This window comes from Centroberyx gerrardi, chromosome 8 (genome assembly GCF_048128805.1).
Source record: "Centroberyx gerrardi isolate f3 chromosome 8, fCenGer3.hap1.cur.20231027, whole genome shotgun sequence".
Taxonomy (NCBI): Eukaryota; Metazoa; Chordata; class Actinopteri; order Beryciformes; family Berycidae; genus Centroberyx; species Centroberyx gerrardi.
Window position 1 is genome coordinate 32,783,575 of NC_136004.1, and position 21,492 is coordinate 32,805,066.

General features: G+C 42.1%; 2 protein-coding genes across 3 annotated transcripts in view; both read right to left on the minus strand.

Moving 5' to 3' along the window:
* LOC139930098 (phosphatidylinositol 3-kinase regulatory subunit alpha-like) overlaps window positions 1–19,930 on the minus strand; it is a 26,551-nt gene extending 6,621 nt beyond the window's left edge. Inside the window, exons 1-9 of the mRNA XM_078285397.1 lie at window positions 19,755–19,930; window positions 18,287–18,750; window positions 14,614–14,743; window positions 8,557–8,649; window positions 8,382–8,453; window positions 7,815–7,931; window positions 5,930–6,128; window positions 4,972–5,054; window positions 450–552 (exon numbers count right to left, since the gene is read on the minus strand). Coding sequence (XP_078141523.1) covers window positions 450–552; window positions 4,972–5,054; window positions 5,930–6,128; window positions 7,815–7,931; window positions 8,382–8,453; window positions 8,557–8,649; window positions 14,614–14,743; window positions 18,287–18,478 — 989 coding nt within the window. The 5' untranslated portion in view covers window positions 18,479–18,750; window positions 19,755–19,930. The remainder of the gene's footprint in view (window positions 1–449; window positions 553–4,971; window positions 5,055–5,929; window positions 6,129–7,814; window positions 7,932–8,381; window positions 8,454–8,556; window positions 8,650–14,613; window positions 14,744–18,286; window positions 18,751–19,754) is intronic.
* The window catches only part of LOC139927247 (ras-related protein Rab-14-like), a 243,161-nt gene that overhangs the window by 94,936 nt on the left and 126,733 nt on the right, over window positions 1–21,492 (minus strand). The window lies entirely within an intron of this gene.

Sequence of the window (21,492 nt, forward strand, 5' to 3'; positions counted from 1 at the left end):
TTTTTTCCTTCCCCCCCCCCCCCCCCCCCCCCAACTACAGTGAAAATCAATGGGATTTTTGAATTGTTCTGTTCTTAAAACGGATGACATAATGTCAATATGATATGATATTATAAATTCTTTTTAAAATGTATTTTCCATGAATTTTCAATTAGCATTCAATAAAAATAGCCAAAAATTCTCTGCCTTTTTTTTTTTACCCTGCACAGAAAGATGAACACTAAAATCATGTCACATATATTTTTATTTTGATTAGACAGGACAGTTATAGTTTTTTCACAGCCCGTGTTTTATTTTTATTTTAGTTTTTACAATAAGGTTTTCTAACACTTAATTTTTTGTCTTAGTTTAGTACCTTGTGTCTGTACGGTATGTGTGTGTGTGTATACATATACACTGTGTGTGTGTGTGTGTGTGTGTTGTGTGTGTGTGTGGTGTGTGTGTGTTACCTGGATATATCTCCCCAGTACCACTCAGAGTCCTGCAGAGCCATACTGTTATTGAAGCTGCTGGGAACTGGAGTGGCTGGCTTGGCTGGTTTAGGAGGCAAAGCTGGGAGAGAGAGAGAGAGAGAGAGAGAGAGAGAGAGAGAGAGAGAGATGAGAGAGATGGAGAGGAGAGAGGGAGAGAGAGAGAGAGAGAGAGAGAGAGAGAGAGAGAGAGAGAGAGAGGGAGAGAGAGAGGAGAGAGGGAGAGAGAGAGAGAGAGGAGAGAGAGAGAGAGAGAGAGAGGGAGAGAGGAGAGAGAGAGATGGAGAGAGAGAGGGAGAGAGAGAGAGATGGAGAGAGGAGAGAGAGGAGAGAGGAGACAGAGAGAGATAGAAGAGAGAGAGAGAGAGAGGGAGAGAGAGGGAGAGAGGGAGAGAGAGAGGAGAGGAGAGAGGGAGAGAGAGAGAGAGAGAGAGGGAGAGAGGAGAGAGAGAGAGATGGAGAGAGAGAGAGAGAGGGAGAGAGGGGGAGAGAGAGAGAGAGGAGAGAGAGGAGAGGGGAGAGAGAGGAGAGAGAGGGGGAGAGAGAGAGGCAGAGAGAGGCAGAGAGAGAGGAAGAGACACAGAGAGACAGAGAGAGAGAGGGAGAGAGAGAGAGACAGAGAGAGAGAGGGAGAAGAGAGAGAGTGAAGGAGAGAGAGAGAAGAGAGAGAGAGAGAGAGACAGAGAGAGAGAGAGAGAGAGAGGGGGAGAGAGAGAGAGAGAGAGACAGGAGAGAGAGAGAGGGAGAGGGAAGAGAGAAAGAGAGAGAGGGGGGAGAGAGAGGAGAGAGAGGGGGAGAGAGAGAGAGAGGGAGAGAGAGGAGAGAGAGAGAGAGAAGAGAGAGAGGAAAAAAATGGGTCACAACATCCTCAGAAGAGGCAAGCATCAAAAGCTTTCCCAGTTAAAGCAGTTTTTTTTTTTTTATTCCTCTGCACAGTCGCCCCAAAAAATCTGTTTTAGGGTGAGAGAGAAAATATTTAGAGAGCGTGGAACGAACAGAAAAGACGTTTCACAACCTGGAATCATCAGAAGCCTTTAGGACTGTGTTGTCATTTATAACACCTCTGTGGTTTTATACATATATTAGCTCCCGGTTGAAAACTTTAGAAGCAGACAGCGGAAGTAAGACGCTCAAATGTAAAAGTTTCCTGTATAATATCGGCGTTCTGATGCAGATCGCTCTCCAGTTGTTTTCTCTACTGTGTGGAATTGAATGGGAGTGAATGAGCCTGAGAGGTTTGACAAAACTTGCATCTTTTAAATCACGCATGCATTTAAAAAACAGACAGAATTAACATTAAAGGGATGGAAAATGTAAAAACAAATGAGCAAAAAAAAAAAAACTCCAATCACACTGGAATTGTCCTTTAAGCCCAAACAGGTGTCAGTCTGTTCTAGCCGCTCTAGCTCTATGCCTGCTGTCCTACCTGGAGTCTGCATGTTAATGTAGCAGAGGATCTTGTCTCGTCGTCGCGGCGGCGGCGGCGGCTCGGCCTCGGCCCCCCTCCCCCCCCGCCGCCGCCTCTCGCTCCATCCCCCCCCTCCCCCCTCCCCCCTCCCACCTCATCCACCTCCACGCCGCTGACACTCGTCCTGCAGGTTAGCGAACGCACACAGATCTACGCTCCGGACCTTTCTGGATCCATCATGGTTTCCTCCGGCTGCGGTCCGTCACAAACCGACGGTATCTTGATGGAGAGCGGTCCAGGCTGCATCTTCTTCCTGCTCTCTTCTTCTCTTCTCTGCACTCCTCTCTCTCTCTCCCTGTAATTTCCAGCTACATTCGACTACACTGATCCGGTTCGTGTTAAACAGATGGAGTATAATAACAGAAATCTGCAGAATATCCTGTTTTATGTCTTTTGCCCTCTCTCTCTCTCTCTCTACTGCTGTTGCTGCTCATGCAACTGCAGCTTAATAAATCAGATCTTTGCTGACAGATCTATGGAGAAAGCAACAGCAGGTAAAACTACTTTCATTGCATAAACTCCACATCTGAACCGCAGCTGTCTGGCTTCTCTGCTTCAGTGTTTAATATCTACAGCAACATGCCTGGATATTCTCTCTCTCCTTTTCTCTCTCTCTCTCTCTCTCTCTCTCGGAGTCAGCCTCAGTTCAAAGCTCAGGAGAGCAGCTTGGAGATGTGTGACATCACCATCCCCTCCGGCCAATCCTGCGATGGCAGTGATATCACTGCCCCCCCCCCTCTCCCTCTTTCCTCCTTCACTGCTGCATCTTTCATGCCCTGGAAGGATGATGTCATCGTTTTAGCTGCTAGTCTGACTGGCTGATTGAGTTCCTGGATGACTGAATGACTGATAGTTTTACTGAATGAATGAATGAATGACTGACTTACTGGCAGGCTGCCTTAATGACTGAAGGAAAAAATGACTGGCTGACTGACTCACAAACTAATCGACCGACTGACCGACTGACTGTTGCAATACCTTCTCCCTTCTTCTCTCTCTTCCTCCCTCCAGCTTCACACTCCTACCTGAGGCTGGACTTACATTAGACAGATATCAGACAGATATCAGACAGATAGTCAAGCCTACAAGGGGCTTCAGATTTCCAAATTAGATAATAAGCTTTGTTCTTGTAGCGCTGCGCACCAAAACAGCTGGCAGAAGGACGTGTGTTCGCCAAAACACACGGGTGTCAGATGCAGGTGACGGTTCGTCCATCCGCCTCGTGACTCTGATTCACTCTGACGCTGCAGCGCTCACAAGAGGAACTGAAAACATTATTTGAGGAGTTTTGATCCAAAATGACAAAACCACCAGTGGAACAAAGTGACACCTACTCCGACTACAAAGAGATGACAGTGCAGACTGTGCTTTTTAAAAGGATGGTGAGTAACTCCAGTCCTTGCTTGACTAATTGAGACACTCCTACAGGCTGGATTTCAGGGATATTGAATGATGACCTTTCGATAACGCATCTTCATTTTCCCCGCGGCAGATACACCGCCTGTCGAACGTTTGGGGACACCTAGCTTTTGAAAATGCTTCATAAATAATAATAATAAATAAACATGTTTTCTTTGTCGGTTCGCAATAACTTAACCCCATTAAAGACTAACTAGGTTTAAATTAGGGAACACATATTAACTATTAATAAGTTTCTTATTAACATGCATATTAGTAGTGTATTGGTTCATTAACCTTATTCTACAAGTATACCCCATAAACTCTGGGTTTTCCCTATAGCCTCCTAATTAGTGCTTAAAGCAGTCAGTAAGGAAGTTTAGTCTGTTTCTCTCAGTTATAAGGTTCTAGTGTCACATATTATTAAGGGGAATTATTAAACTATTGAGGGAAAACCCATAGTTAATAGTTAATGTGTTCCCTAATCTAAAGTGTTACCAAAAAAAATCATATCTGCAAATATTTGTGATGATAACACTGAAACAATGAAACTATACGCTGGCTGGCTGGCTATAACTATTGAAGAAATACATCCAAAGTATTGGGAAATAGCTATTTTATGTTAACAGAAGCATTGCAGGCATTTTTTCCCCTTTCTTCTTCACTGAAAAATAACAGAGAAAAATCATATAGTACTTAAAAAAAATTCAAAGTGTCCCCAAACTTTTGACGGGCGGTGTATGTAATATTTAGGAAAATAAATCTTCATTTGTTGTCTATTCAAACAACAGCGTTGTGTTGCCAAGCAGCCTCAGGTGTGGATCGTCTTGTAGAAAAGCATGTGAGCATCGACAAATTCTCCAACCTTTCTTTAGATATATGATAGATAGATCAGACGTGCATGACCAGGGTTCACACACACTTTCACACCTATATGTTAAGACACAGATAGACCGCTTATTGCTTTATACCTTGGACAAACAGGTAATATTACCGCCACTTGGTGCATAATATAAAGGGCTTCATTACAAAACATTGCATCTATATTCGGGAAATATTCTCCTACCTGAAATTCATCTGTCAGTATCTGAAAAACTGAATCTATATTTTACTCATTTTTTAGCTACAAGTCTTATCCAGAGCGAGGTCAACAGAAAAATCAACTTCAACTTCTAGATCAGCAACATAACCGGCAACCAAGAGTAAGTATATTCCATAACTTTCCATACTTCCATTACATAAACATGTTCCTTCCTTCCTGGTTTGTTCCTGTTGTTTTTCAGTCTGAAAACCAGCTAACGCAATGAATGTGTGAAACAAGTTGGAAAACACATTCTGCTGTATTCCTGGAAAGTGAGCCATTTGTAAAAAACACCCGATATTCCCGGACTTCCCACATAATGAATCGCATTCCCTGACTTTCCCTGCCTGGAAAACACCTCGCAGAATTCCACAATATTCCAGGAAATCCAGCAGGAGTCGTGTAAAATATAAAATCTGTTTTGTATGAACGTATGAAGATCTGGTAACAGTCCAGAAGAATTTCCCACAGGTTCCAGACCATTTAGGAACTGTATACAAACACCAAACACACACACACACACACACACACACAAAACCAGCTGTGTGTATTACCTGGTGCAGCCTGGTTCATGTTGAGTTCGCTGGTGATCAGAACTTCTAAAACCTGAACCAGAGGATCTGAACCGGACTCAGACCTGCGGACAAAACAGAACAGAGCGTCAGATTAACCAGCATCAGATTAACTATCATCAAACATGAAGTCAGTGGGCATCAGTTATCAAGACATACTCACTAATTAAAAAGGGAATTACACCAAAATTGACTTTACATTGACATTATTCTAGATGTTTAATTGAGGTACAGGAACATGGCTGTCCTGAAGATTTTCTTTCCACCAATGAAGTCACAGGAGACAATTTCCTCCATCTTGAGAAATTATAACTCACAACTTCAAAAACAGCTGAAAAATATTGGTAAAATCTCTACTGTTGCGGAATAACAACCTAAAAGTAATTTTCGGTGCAACAGCCCTTTAGGACAAAAAAATAAAAAAGTCCTTTCAGCTGTAAAACAGACAGCAGTGACTTTTTATAAGCTTTAACAAGAAAAAACTGTGACACTGTGAACTTTTGAACATGTATGTAAAACAGAACTGTAATTTGAGATGCAGTGTATCATGAATAAATAAAAAAAATTAAGAAAAAAAAAAGAAAAACCTTTCTCATTTACTCGACTGGTTTTGGTATTTTGCACATCTTTCAGTGTTTTATACATACAGAAATATAAATCGGTCCCAAGATTTTAATATGGTGATATGGTGTATAATCAAGATTTTATTATTGTAAATGTTTTAATAAAAGCACTGTAGAAATAGAGTTATTGTCATCAGCAGCACTATTATCATGATTAATACTATTAGAACTATGTTACAAACTTTATCATAATTCGGTGAAAACTTTAACCTGTATGTGTGTGTTACTACAATATTACTGTATTAACAAACTGCCTGTGTGTGTGTGTGTGTGTGTGTGTGTGTGTGTGTGTGTGTGTGTGTGTGTGTGTCTCTGACCCTGCAGGCGGTCTGAACAGCAGCGGGCTGAAGGCGTCGGCCAGGCCGTGGGGGCTCAGCTGGTTCCTGGCGCTGTGCAGACAGAGGCGGGCCAGGTGACGCACCAGGCTGAGCAGCGTGAGGCCGAACTGGGCGGGGCAGGCGGGCGAGCTGGCCACGCCCCGCAGCACCTGGGCGCACTCCTCCGGGTCCCGGACCTCTGGAGACGGACGCGGGACGATACGGTCAGCACACGCTTTCTTTACCGTGATTACAGTTAGCACAGCGGCTAGCAGTCCTGTTAGCTAACTTAGCCCATCAGTGATGAGAGCAGACACCAAATCATCCATGTGTTCCCGGTAGATCTGGTGCTACATGCTAACTCTTTAGCATCCACTATGTTCAGTGATACTAGGCTCCATGCTAACTCTTTAGCATCCACTATGTTCAGTGATACTAGGCTCCATGCTAACTCTTTAGCATCCACTATGTTCAGTGATACTAGGCTCCATGCTAACACTTTAGCTTACACTATGTTCAGTGATACTAGGCTCCATGCTAACACTTTAGCATCCACTATGTTCAGTGATACTAGGCTCCATGCTAACACTTTAGCATCCACTATGTTCAGTGATACCAGGCTCCATGCTAACTCTTTAGCATCCACTATGTTCAGTGATACCAGGCTCCATGCTAACACTTTAGCTTACACTATGTTCAGTGACACTAGGCTCCATGCTAACACTTTAGCTTACACTATGTTCAGTGACACTAGGCTCCATGCTAACACTTTAGCTTACACTATGTTCAGTGACACTAGGCTCCATGCTAACACTTTAGCTTACACTATGTTCAGTGACACTAGGCTCCATGCTAACACTTTAGCTTACACTATGTTCAGTGAGACTATGCTCCATGCTGACACTTTAGCTTACACTATGTTCAGTGATACTAGGCTCCATGCTAACTCTTTAGCGTCCACTATGTTCAGTGATACTAGGCTCCATGCTAACACTTTAGCGTCCACTATGTTCAGTGATACTAGGATCCATGCTAACACTTTAGCATCCACTATGTTCAGTGATACTAGGCTCCATGCTAACTCTTTAGCATCCACTATGTTCAGTGATACTAGGCTCCATGCTAACACTTTAGCTTACACTATGTTCAGTGATACTAGGCTCCATGCTAACTCTTTAGCATCCACTATGTTCAGTGATACTAGGCTCCATGCTAACACTTTAGCTTACACTATGTTCAGTGATACTAGGCTCCATGCTAACTCTTTAGCATCCACTATGTTCAGTGATACTAGGCTCCATGCTAACACTTTAGCATCCACTATGTTCAGTGATACTAGGCTCCATGCTAACACTTTAGCATCCACTATGTTCAGTGATAGAATGCCACTAGCAGTATCTTAGGAAGACCGATATTTTCGTAATAGAAGTTGTTTTTTATTATGCGGCCTGTAGATTCATACGTTTTATAAATGAAATATCATGGCTCAGTACAGCTGATGTAAACAGGTTTATTTTGGAACCATTACATGTTAGAGTGATTTCCAGCTGTGCAGTCTCCACCTTCACTTCCCATGGAAACACCAGTCACACTCTGGTGGAAACAGACTTTTCCACAGGCAAAGTACTGCCTGCTAGTTCCAAACAATGCCTTGTTTTTCTATCATATTTTGTGTAAATTTTACCAGTCTCTGACACAAACCGGCCACACTTAGCCACAAATTATATCAGTTTACTTAGCATTTAGCTTTAGAGCTGCTACAAGTTCCCATGTCCTCACTGTTGAGATAATGCTAGAGGCCTGAACAGCTGTGTTGTGTCGTGTCGTGTCGTGTCGTGTCGTGTCGTGTCGTGTCGTGTCGTGTCGTGTCGTGTCGTGTCGGGACCTTGGACGGCGTGCATCATGTCGGCCTGCAGCGCGGCGGGCAGGACGGGGCCAGGCAGCTCCTGCAGGAACCTCACCACCCCGTCACACAGAGACGACACCTCCAGCTGCTCCAGGTCTGAAAACAAACGCACCTCGGTTAACGGGACGGGGACGTGAGCTCTGTTCTGCCTGATAATGTGATCATGAGTATTAGTCAAAATGATTTAAGGAACAATATTATTTCACTGCTCTTTTGGGGCCTTATATCAACATTTTGACTTATTACAGTTTTCTAAAGGAAATTAAATTGCATTAAAAGTTTCAGTATTTCTCTACAATTAATAATCACAAAAGTGAAAACTGCAATCTACAACAATGTAAGATTGTTGAAGAATTATGCAGCCTTAATTTTATTAGACTTTTACTTTGATCCTTTTATATAACCAGGCCTGCTGCCATACGGAGCATGAATCAATCATTATGAATGAATATTTAAAAGCATGGTGAAGAGTCTCTTGATCAGCACTCTGAGCTGCTGACTTCCTCCCCAGTAGGAAGCCTGTTGGTGACGGACAGGAAGCCTCACCGGTCTCTGCCAGCTGCCTGGTGTCCAGACCTCCTCCACTCAGAGTCCGGTACAGACTGCAGCTCTCCACACCTGCAGCAGCACATCAACACCTCAGCACATTCACACACACTGAGTCCAAAAAATAAATAAATCCCACTGGAGATGAACCCCTGACCCTGTGTGTGTTTCCTACCTTTGGTCTCTATGGCTTCCATCAATCTGTTGAGGAGGGGGGGGGCCGTCTCCGGGGGCCCGAACTGGTCCGGGAGGTCCGGCAACACATAGCCTGGACACACACACACACACACACACACACACTAAATTCAATACAATTATCCAACACAGTCCGATTTCTGTAGCTGACTCGGCACAGGAGGCCAAAAACAAGAAAGCTGCTGGATCATTAATTCAGAATCAGATTTATTTTCTCCAGCTACATTTTCACATACCAGGAGTTTGACTTGGTGAGGTTGGTGCAGAGCAACATGCAGACATTCAGACAGACAGACAAGCAGCAATCAAGCTTTACAAACTGAATTTAAATATAAAAACGTCAGAGACAAAGATGAAAGAAAGAAGAGATTCCTGAAAATATATACAGTAAATTCAGTAAGTGTGGTGATCAGCGGGTCAGCGAGGGGCTTTTTACACGCTCAGTAGTAAACTGCATTTAGTGTCTGACCAAAGTACCAAATATGAATAAATAGTGTCACGTAGGGCTGAACGATTTAGAAAAAATATCGAATCGCGATTATTTTGACTGATATTGCAATTGCGATATGATTTGCGATATTAGAGGGAATGATCATTTTTACATCATTATTCTCATTTTCATTGAAAAATGTATTAAAATGATTGATGGTGTGATTTTTGCGGGGATCTGTACCAAACAAAGATGTTTTCTTAAGTCTGTAGAATATGATGTATAGGCAGGACATCTCTGCAGCACCACAATATTTCATTTAAAATGGTATTTTGACACATTTCGCCTTTAACAAATATTGCGCCTCCTGCGATTTGAAAATTGCAGTAGGCCATATTGCGATTTCGATAAAATTTTGATTAATTGTTCAAGAGGACCGATGTCAAGAGAAATGGGAGAAATGGACAATATTTACATGTCAACGACGAGACAAGAGAATGAACCACTGAATATGTCACAGGAATAAGTCAGCCTTGTGGAGAAGGTGCAACCCAGACCTTGTTTTTTTTCTTTCTTTTTTGTATGTGTTCTTTTTGTAATGGAAAAGCAATACAAATAAAGTATTAAAAAAAATTTGTTTCGATTAATTGTTCAGCCCTAGTGTCAGGACAGATACGACTGTGTATTTACAGATGTACACTTAGTATGGAATCGTGTTTGTCAGCCACACCGACATTAACTAATAAAACACTAAAAAATTTTAACTCAAAAGTCAAGAACTGGCTGAAATCTAATCCGGCTTGAACTCACTTGTAGCCAATCTTTACATTTTCATAGCCAATTTTAAGAATGACAAAACAACCAATTAAAACAATCAATTAATTCGATTATAAAAGCATTTCTGAATCTCGTTTGTTGTGTCATGTGATATTATGTGTATTAGGGCTGCAGCTATCGATTATTTTAGTAATCGAGTATTCTACCGATTATTCCATCGATTAATCGAGTAATCGGATAAGAAATACTTTTGCTTTATTAAAGAGCAATAGTAAATATACAAAAGAGAAAAGCTGTCCGCACGAAGCTGTCCATACGACACTGTGATTTACTGAAAACGAGGTGAAATAATAATTATTATTGATATTTATTACTAGGCCTAAATATCATACAAGTTCATACGACTGGCTAATGTACATTTATTTACTATGTTGAAGGGTTGCCCTACACCTGCTGACCCTACTCACTGCAATCAAACTAAACTGAATATACCTGCTGTATTGGACTGGTGCATTTTAGGCTCCAATTGCTACTTACACCACCTGATATTTTGCTTTCTGGGGTATTTTATGCATCACTGTGAGGGGAGTAGGTGTGTGTGTGTGGGGTGTGTGTGTGTGTGTGTGTGTGTGTATGTGTGTGACTATCATAATAATAACATGAATGAAGCTCAGGCTTTCACAAATTGACTGCAGCATTTTATTTTCTGTGGTTATTTTCTTGAGCAAAACTTAGCTAACTTAGGGACATCATAACTAGCCACCATATTGATTTACGTTCTTAACTAGCCATTACATATAGCCATAATTAACGTGCATTCTTTACTAGCCTTCATCTCATCCCGTTTTAATATTAAGTGCTGACTCCGCCCACCCGGCCAGTTTCAGCGTACGCCGGTAGCAATTACAAGTGGACCCTACCCTACAGTCCCTGCTCTCAGCGGAGGGAGGGGGGCTACACTGTGTGGGAAGCGCTGTGACCGTCAGACCTCTCTGGATTAGACAAGCAAGTAGAGAAAACCAGCATCAGCCGAACCAATTTATTGCCAAATGCTTTGGGATTCAACACATTAACATTGCTTCCCATGGTCAGAAAAAGTCGGCAGATTTGTCACTAGTCGCTTTTGAGAAATAAAGTCGCCGGGGGGTCTGAAAAGTCGCTAAGTCTAGCGACAAAGTCGCCAAGTTGGCAACACTGGATCCGAAACTTTGGACACTTTCTGTCGTTTTCTCTGGCCTGTCTCTTCTCTTCGCCCCTCGCTATTTTCTCTCTCTTTCTCCAGCGCGTTGTGCAACAGTAATAATCATCCGTGCGAAACACTGAGCGTGTATATAGTTATATGGATTAAACGAAGCTTCGATGCAAAGAATTTGCATCGATGATTTTTAGTAATCGAGTTACTCGAGTTTCTCGAGGAATCGTTTCAGCCCTAATGTGTATGCATTATGTGATCCATCGTGATGATGTTTAATGTAGGCTATTTTTTTTAAATGTCTGTACTTTTTATCATCCTTTACAAGACATGTTAGTTATAGTTGTAGTCTGTTTAAAAGCCCAATAGGGACTCGGGTTGGAAATTAGCAGCAGCTACAAACTCCATGTTGTGCAACATCTTTTATATTTCAACTGTGAAGTGTAATTATGTGAACTGCACTGTCCTGTTCAAATTAACTACTAAATAAATAAATAGGTGTTACAGCAGAGCAACAGTGGGGAATAAGGGATATTTTTTATTTTATATTTGGGGGAAGAATCATGATATTTTTTGGTCAAACGCCTCAATAGAAGTCCTTGTGCTTTCATGCTGTTGAGAAAATTTCCATAAAGCACAAAGCAAACTCAAAACTCACCGCTTCATGTTAACTTTCCACTGGTGTTATTGTCTCTCACATTGGTATTTCCTGTATTTCTGTTTAGTTTCTATTATATTGTTGTTTGTCCTTTTGTTTTGTGAAGAGCTTTGTAGCCGCCAAGTCAAGTCCAAGTCATTAATGTCAAGTCTCAAGTCTAAATGTAGAACAGCAAGTCAAGTCAGAACAAATCAAGAGTCCAGTATCAATTTAATATCTTAAAGAAAACTAAATATCTAGGACTTTTCAATGCAATATGGTTTTAATAGGATAAAAACTTGGTAAGAGCATCATGAGTTTGATTTCTATAATCAGTTTCAACTTCAATAAATTCAATCATTCCATACAAATTCAGAAAACAGAATTTAAATTCAGTCGTCCGCTGGAACAAATCTCATCACTTTCAATCTAAGTCATTTACACAAACACAAGATCTCAAGTCAAGACTTTAGAAACCTTTTCAAGTCATCAAAGTACAAGTCAGAGTCAAGTCCCAAGTCACCAGAACCCAAGTCAAGTCCAGTCTCAAGTCTTCTCTTCATGCAGCAAGTCAAGTCTCAAGTCCAATCATGTGAAGTAAAAAGCTGCATGGCTTTCACATCCACTTCTATCAACGGCAATATTTTCACATAAAAATAACCGTAAAGTTTTCATTTAGGCCGCAAAAAATCTACCGTCACTTAAAAACAACATTGGATTCAGTCTGGAATTTGGTCTGCATCCTACCCATGATCAATAAACCTCAGTATTGGTCCTGGTACTTTTTACATTTTTACATCAAAGTACCAGAACTGATCAGAAAGCAGCTGTTTCGGTAAAGTTTGGTGAAGTGATGGAAGCAGAATCTAGTTTCTGTTGCCCAGTGCCAGCTTTAACCACAAGATAGAAAACACCTTATAGATAACATCAACACACCGCCTGTGTACGGTAAATGTTTAGTGTTGGGACACACACACACACACACACACACACACACACACACACACACTTCCTTCCTGTGTTCTCTGGTAAGGCTGGTGGAAGGAGATCAGAAGTCGGATCTGTTCAGTCAGCAACCACAACCCTGAATAACTACCAGCTGTGTGTGTGTGTGTGTGTGTGTGTGTGTGTGTGTGTGTGTGTGTGTGTATATATATGGGAGGGGTGCATGTGTGCCTTCTTTATTTCTCTTATTCTTATTCTTAGTTTGTGTGTACATTTGTACATGTGTACAGTTTACAGGACCTTGTGTGTTAGTATGTGTGTGTGTGTGTGTGTGTGTGTGTGTGTGTGTGTGTGTCTATCTAGGTTAAAGCTCTCCGTGAGGAAACAGCTGAAGGAAACGCAGGTTGAGACTCAGTGTTTCCACCGAACCAAACAAATCTTACACAAAGGTTTTAAAATGTCACAGAATATAAAATGTGGATTAGTTGCGTTGAAGCGAATGAACCGGCTTCCTGAACGCTCCTTTAGAGCTGCGTTCACACACATCATGTTCAGATCTGTTTACTTGAACTCTGCAGTGTTTCCTCCTTCAGTTCAGTTGGTTTGTCCAGGTGAGAGCGATGACCTTTGACCTCTGGTGGCAGAGAGAGAGTCTCAGTCCTCTAACAAGAGAACTGACACTCCAACTACAGGAAACCAGCCCGAAACACAAGGGATTATGGGTAGAAGGAGACGGAAAGCCTAGTAGAACAAAATGAAGTCTGGACTGATGCTCATATTCAGCCGTTTCTTCTTCATGTGTTCTTAACTGGTGTGAACACCACAGAAGAAGAGACAGACAGTCCATCATGTTAGATAAAGATACAGGAAATGGAGTCAGATTTGTTTTGATACCAAAACTCTGTCCAATCAACAAGCTGCTTGTGACTTTTATGTCCAAGTCCTGGTTGTCTTGCGATTGGTCAGTTTGAACCTGAACGAGCCAAATACAGAAATACAACAAAGTCGACTTTTCCGCTCAGCTGCAGGAGGATCACAGCCTGACTGTCTCATGATGGTTTAAATTCTGTTTCAGAGGCTTTTCCATGCTGGCAACAACACAACTCTCTGGAAAAATCTGAATCCTTGTCATTTTTTTGTATGAAAATGGTAGGGATGCCCCGATGCCGCCGATCGTCTATGAGCCATATCTGCCGATACCGATCGGCCATAGATAGTTTTTTTGTTTTGTTATAGCAGCTGGTATAGCAGTATTATAGATCAGTTTCCGTTTTACATACATTTCATCCATCAAATTGAGTCCTGGTTAAAAAGTATCCACATTTTCTTCTTTTCTACCTCAATATTTACTTGATCATCAAAACCATGTGCGTTCTAGGTAGCAACATGATTTAGTGAGAGACTGCTGCCACTTGCCTGTGTTGTTGAGTCGAGTTAAATAAATGGAGACGCCCTCCGAAGATATATATCCCTTTCAGTCTTTGTTTTTGTATAAGTGAATGTTCTTAAGAGAGAGAGAAATGAGACTTTTCAGTTGCCTCTCCGCTGTTCGGGTCTCGCCCGTCCTCCGGTACGAGCGGACAGGTGCAGAGTGCAGACCGTCATGTAAACAAACGCCCACGGCATGCGATGAACTGATGCATTAAATCAGCAGAGGATTAAATGAGGCGAAGTAGCGGGCGTGACGGACTGTGACGTTACCGGTTGTCCATGAAGATTTGTGTTTTTAATTAGCATGTAGCCTAAAGAAATATGAATTCAAGAAGTTCAAGAAGAGAAATGGCTCATGTGTTTTGCGTCATCGATCGGTTTTTGCAATCGGCGACTGTAAAGCATTATCAGAATTCTCCGATCTCATATTTATACTGAATATCGGCCGATTCCGATTGCTAGCCGATCGATCGCGGCATCCCTAGAAAATGGTCAAATTTAAAGATACGAAATATTTACAGATATATAATATTTGTATCGGCCTTCAAAAACTCTCACACTCACCTCGGCGATCAATCAAGTTCATCTCATCAGTTACCAGTGAAGTTCATCTTTTCTTACTCACCCTCTGACTCTGAGTCGGCCCTCGCCGACGCCGCAGACGGCGGTCTGGGTGGGCGGGGCTTGGGAGTGGGCGGGGACATCCTCTTCCTGCCGACAAACTCCACGTACGTCCCGGGGAAGTCGCCTTTCTCCTGTCGACCGAACACAGATATTACAGATATTATATATTCATTTATCAGACTGAGAGCTGCGCGATTATAGCGACAATAATAACACCAATTAATCTGATGGATACTGTGATCGTGATTATTGATCATGATCATTAGTCTGATAAGGGGAATGACATCATTCTGCTGCACTTTTTGCATCTTATATGAACAGCTGGACTTACATACTACAGTGGAACCACATTAGATGTCTCAGTATTGTCCAATTCTATGATTATTGGAAAAGCTTTATTTTCCAGGTCCACAATTTACTAATTATTTCCTAGAATGGAACTGATCATTTATTAGAAGTTTCCTGGAAAGAAGCAGCAGCTCTATAGAAAATGTGGTCAGTCTGGTGAGTCAATCAGATACTGAACATTTCTAAGAGTTTCCTGGAAACAACTGCAAAACTATAAACTATTTACTGGAAAAATAATAGACAATTTGTCATTATTCATATAATGATGTAATATAGTTATTTGTTGAATTCCTCCCACTAATTTCTAACCTTCTATATAATTACTACATAATTTCATGGTTCTGTCTTGGAAACTCCCAACTACCAACTACTATTCAACTCTTTCTCTATTTTCACTATAATTAGTTCATAATTTCATGGTTCTTTCCTGGAAACTTCCACAGAAATTAACAGTTCCTTTCTAGGAAATTATTAGGAAATTGTGGACCCAGAAAATAAAGTGTTACCTAAAATTAACACAAAGATGTTTAATATGCATAAAGGCAGAAGGAATCGTGGATGTTTTTCTTGCTTGTTGGTGCTTGTTGGTGCAGGAGTGACGACTTCAGTTGAAACAGCTTTTAAACGCGCAGAGAAAGAGTGCGTTTCCATTTTAAATGACAGAGTCAGGAAGCAGCTGCAGAAAACCAGCACGACTCGAGCCAGCTGTGTTTAGGCTGTAAATACATTTTAAATCTAAACCTGAGCATTATTTTTATTTTTATCCCGGCTGTTTCAGTGTCTTGCATGAGGCTACGTTTTAAAATTTAAAAGCAAAGATCAAAGTAGTCCAAACTGGAAAGGGAATTTCCAGCACGGCCGGTCTGATGTGTTCCTCCGCACGCCAACTGCAGCCAGAACACAGACCTGCGTCCGGGCCCGGGGTCGAGCTGCAACTGACAACTTTCACTGTCAAATCTGTCGGTTATTTTTATCAGTAAACAGTTCCCAGAGCCCAAAGTGATTCTTCAAACTTCTTCCTCACCAGCAGCCAAAAGAACAGTTTCCATTTTATGAGGTGAAACAGAGAAAAGCAGCAAATCTGAGCGTTTGTGAAGCTGCAACCAGCAAATATTTGGTATTTTTACTTGATAAATGACTAAAACGATTAATCGACAATCAAAATTACAATCAATTAATTTTCTGTCGATCAACTAATCAACTAATTGTAGGGCTGCCCCCTAATAGTCGACCACACCGTTAGTCGATGAGAAGAGTCTTAGTCGGCCGAGTTTTCATTGGTCAGTTAGTCGCAGGAAAAAAAAAAACAAAAAAAAACAACCTCAAACTCCATTCGGGAGCTGCGCCTTGTCGTTAGAAAGTTATTAGACCAGGGTTTCCAACTTTGGGTACCTGGCTGGAGTGAGATTTAGATGCCATCAAACTACAGAGCAAGGAATCTCTGTCTGTCTGTCTGTATGCATGTGTGTGTGTGTGTGTGTGTGTGTATGTATGTTTAGTTTAGTTTAGTTTACTTTATTTGGCATGGACATCACAGTAGCATTAGAATTGTAACATACATTTATGCACAAGGACCAGATGCACTGTGTTTAGTGTTTGTAGCGAAACGCTAATTTACAACACCTGTCCACAGGAGGCTTTTTTTTTTTTTAAAGTTAAAATAGAAAAAAGAAAGAAGAAAGAAGTGTGTGTGTGTCCTTCACATATCTCGACAACCGTTCGTCCGATCTACTTCACACTTGGCGGGTGTGTTGCTGGGGACCCGAGGAAGTGCAGTGTCGGATTTGGTGCAATTTGGACACGCGACACGTTCAATATTAATAAACTTTGAATAAACAAGCGAACAGCGCTCTGTGCAGCAGCGGGGCTCAAAGCAAGCGACTGACAGCCTACGCCTGTTGTGTGTTTTTTTTGGGTGAACCAGAGTGTATTTCACCGGTGTTTCTGACCGCGAGAAGCCGCGACTTGGGTGTTTTTTTTCCAAAAAATCTATATTTAAATAATTAAATTAATATCATAAACGTGCGACGACAAGTCGACTAATGGCTTGAACTAACGACTACTAGTCGACTAGGAAGATCTTTGGTCGGGGGCAGCCCTGACTGTTTCAGCAGTAATGCAGAGGAACCAGAACTACTGTCCGGTTGTTTGTTTTCCTTGTTGTGGGACGCAGAGCTGAATCTCCCTGCAGCTTCTCTGAAGTGCAGGAGCTTCCAGGAGGAGGAACGACACCGGCTTGTTTGTGATATCGTGATATCAGACTAGAGATCCTCTGGAATTTTAGTTATTGTAATATCGTGATATGTTGTCTCTTCCTGGTCTTTAAGGCTGCGTTAGTTACCTCTGACAGCTCTACAGTTTTCTGGAGTGATTTCTAGAGTGAAATGAACACTGAAGGCCTCTTCCTGCTTCTCCATCATATCCACATTAACCTAGTCATACTCCTTTCTCAAAATTTCCGCATGTGTAAATATCTTCTGAAAGCACCATCCGCAAAATATTGTCACATTATCGATATCGAGGTATTGGGTGAAAAATATTGTGATATTTGATCTTGCCAATATCGGCCAGCCCAGTTTGTGTTCGTGCAGAGTTCACAGGTCCAGACACCCGGCGGCTGGGCGGTGAGGTGCATCCTCCTGTCAATCAATCATCATTACATATATCGCTGTCTCTGACGCATTCGTCAATGTCGAGTTGAGCAACAACTAACTTTAGTCACACCACGATGTTCCCAAAATAAATCCCCGTTGTCGGGTGAAAGCCTCGTATCTCCAGCCTTGTTTTCAGCTTTCCTCGACCTACAGAGCAGCATGTGATCCTTCAACTGAATTTGAAACATGAAAATTGGCAAAATTGGAGTTACGAGTTTATACGTTCCTCCTCGGTGACACTGTTAATTCACAGTTGGACCGTGTGTTCAACATGGCTTTGGTCTCAGGGAATAAATAATGGAGTCTGGGATTGTTTTTACGGTTTTACAGTCAAGGTGGGGGTTCTTATGTCAAGCTGGCCCGCCTGCGGAAAACCCCAAATATCTTGGATGTTCTGGAATATTTCAGTGACATCTGGTAGTGTTTATAATGGGGAGATGAGCTGTCGTACAGACGAACATATCTGAACCTCCTCAGCTCGTCTCTCTTCCATCTGCTCCGTGTTGTCTTCCCTATCGGCCCGCAGCAACGTGGGCCGTCTTGCCTCACTCTACGCACAGTTTGGGAAATTTGGAGAGGAGCGGTAAGCTACGGCGGCACCGCAAAGACCTACGGCGAAGCTACAGCGACATTTCAACACAGAACTGTGAGTCAGCGTTAACCCGGCCTCACCTGCGTCGTCTCGTTGAAGCCCGGCAGCCAGCCGATCTCCGAAGGCCGCTCTTCGGCTCCGTTGGTGCAGCCGAGGGCGAGCAGCGCTCCCTTGCTGACCAGCAGCATGTCTCCCACATGCAGGTCGATGTCCTCCTCCCTCTCCTTCTTGTAGTCGTACAGCGCTCGGTACTGAAAGCCCTCTGAGCTCATTGTGATACGCGTCGATAGCTTATGGCTGTACGATAATCGACAAAAACGGGGTTTGAATTCAGAAAAATAGGGTTTAGTCTTTGCCTGAGATTGCGGTGGGGATACGATGTGGAGAACCTCGACTAACTGAGCTGTCTGTCTCCCCGGTCTCCATGTCCGCTAGCGTCCTGTCATCCGTCCAGGCCGGGCCGCAGCCTGCCGATCACAACGTCGCCGTTCATGAACAGGAGTCTCAGCAGAGGTAGCGGCCACATCTGGGGCGGCGGATCGACCTGCAAGACGAGACCAGATGAAACTTTAATGATCAGCAGGAGGAAACGGGGCAGAGACACGAAGCGAGACAGCAGAACAGAAACAACAAGACTGGAACAGCGGGCAGAACTGGACTCTCACACTCTTTGATATTTAGCTTCTCAAATATGTAGGTTATGGTTTCATGTCTCTCGCTTTTAGACAGGAAACAGTTATGACAGTCTGGAAACCACATCAAAGAGTGGGTGTCTGTATTCGGCCAAATGGGGGTATTTTAACATAACACAATACACAACTCCAAAACAGAATGAAATAAACCACGAATTTAAAAAGAAAAATCAAGATATGTGCAATATTAGACATTAGAAGAATATTAGAGTGTGAGAAAACGATGTGAATTACAGTACTACAGCTATTAGCCATCAACTACTGCATATCACTCTGTAACTCAACTAAGTCTAAACGATTTGTAAAATCATGTTGACGTTAGCAGGCCTACAGAAGGCTACAGATGAACACAAAGTGTCTGGACGTTCAAAACTATTCAATTTATCAAATATAGGCAGTTTATAGATAGGCTAGGTAAACAGTGGAAACAGTAGAAAAACGGGAAACAGATGAGAACATACAAAGGTATTTCACGGTTCATAACGTTGATATTAAATCAAGGAAGCGTTCTTATTTTATGACATCCACACTTCCGCAATGAATCCTTATGCTAACACTCCAAAACTATGTAGAATAAAATCATACAAGGAACTTAAAAGGCTATTACAGTTAGTGTGTCAGACATTACACGCACACGCACACACACACACACACACACACACACACACACACAGACAGACAGACAGACATACACACACACACACACACACACACACACACACACACACACACACACACACACACACACACACACACACACACACACACACACCAAATGGCCCCAGGAAACGGGAAACGACAATGCATGCCGATGCTAACGTTAGCCTGCTAGCTCGTCTCAGTCGCTGTGTCTCACCTTATTTTTCGCGGACAAAACGTTCAGCAGGAAGACGGACGGACGCCATGACGGAGCGGTGAACAGAAACGACGTTCAGACGAACTCTACCTGCGATAAATTCCGTTATTTTATCGATTATTTCCAAGTCCAACACACTCGTGGTTTAGCTGTCTGGTTTTAGCTGAGACTTCTGTCAAGATTCCAAAACGACAACTTCCGGTCCTGATTGTCAAAATAAAAGCGTTTTTGTCGAAAAGATGTTGCGCCGTTTTTCGTGTGTTAAAAAGTACCGATGTAAAAACAAAGATTATATTTAAAGAAGAATCTGTAGTAAGTGAAAATAGCTTTACCCCAAACTATCGTTTAAAATCATATATTCTTTGCTAAGAAAGATGCCTTATATAAAGTGTAAAGCGAGCAGAATAAAAAAAAAAAAAAAACTTCCGGTCATAACTTTCAAAATAAACTCCTTATTGAGGAACATGTGATGCAACATTTCTGCGGACACAGGGAACCAAAGATAAAATACAAAACAGATTTGCGGGGTGATCTGTCATAAATGAGAATAAAATTGCTGTTTTTTCACCCAAAATCTCCCTTCCACTTTGCATATTCATAGCCATTCAGGCCACGTACTGTATGTAGGGCTTTGGCAGATTACAACCAACAGGGCAGGGGGGCAGGGCCGTGACGTCACATCCGGTAACCTAGATTTTAATGCACTGAGCGCTGCTGTCAAAAGAAAAGAGGAGAGCCATGCAACAAAAGAGTGGGGGGTTGCACTGTATTCATGCATCCCCCCATTCAGTCTTCCCATATTCAAGGATCCCTTTGAAAATGCCTGTGTGTGTGTGTGTGTGTGTGTGTGTGTGTGTGTGTGTGTGTGTGTGTGTGTGTGTGTTATTTTGTCTGTCAGTGAAAACCAGGTTGACTCCCATATCATGTGACTGCTGCAGAGAAACATGCTGTACATCACACATGGCTGCACAGACAGAGAGACAGACAGACAGACAGACAGAGAGACAGACAGAGAGACAGACAGTCAGATACAGAAACAGACAGTCAGATACAGAGAGACAGACAGAGAGACAATTCTTCCTTCTACTGTTTATATTACTGTTTTTATTGGTTTTATATTGTCTTCTATTCTTCTGTCTTTTAACAATGTACACAAGCAACCACTAAGCCAAATTCCTTGTTTGTACAAATGTACTTTGTAAAAACATAACATCATCAAACTGCATAGAAACGACTGATTTTTATTTATTTTTTTACGGCCTTTAGAAAGATCAGAACCATCTAGAACTAAAACATTTCTACATTTTAATTGCTCAGCCTTTAAAAGTGTTAGAGAAGCTGCTGGGTCGTTCAGCTGGCAGCTTCCAGCAGTCTGGACTCAGTTTTGGGTCAAAGTCTCCAAACTACTTCCTCTTCCTCTTATCAGCATCAGTTTTAATGGCCAGGTGAGTTATAAATATGAGGAACTAGTGTTGGTGGATTTGCTCCTGCAGGTCACATTTAACATACAGACAACACAACAATTAAACAACAAAACAAGTCATATAAAAATTAGAAGTTAGACAGGTGCGAGTGGTATAGAGAAAACTAAAAGTAGAAATTAATTTAACTTATCTGTACTGTATTATGCACCTGGTTCTCTGCTGCAACTGGCTAGTTGCACTGGTGGGAAGCTATTGAAGTCAATAATAATATAGTAGTAAGCAGTAAGCATTGTCAGTGGTTTATCCCATCCAGA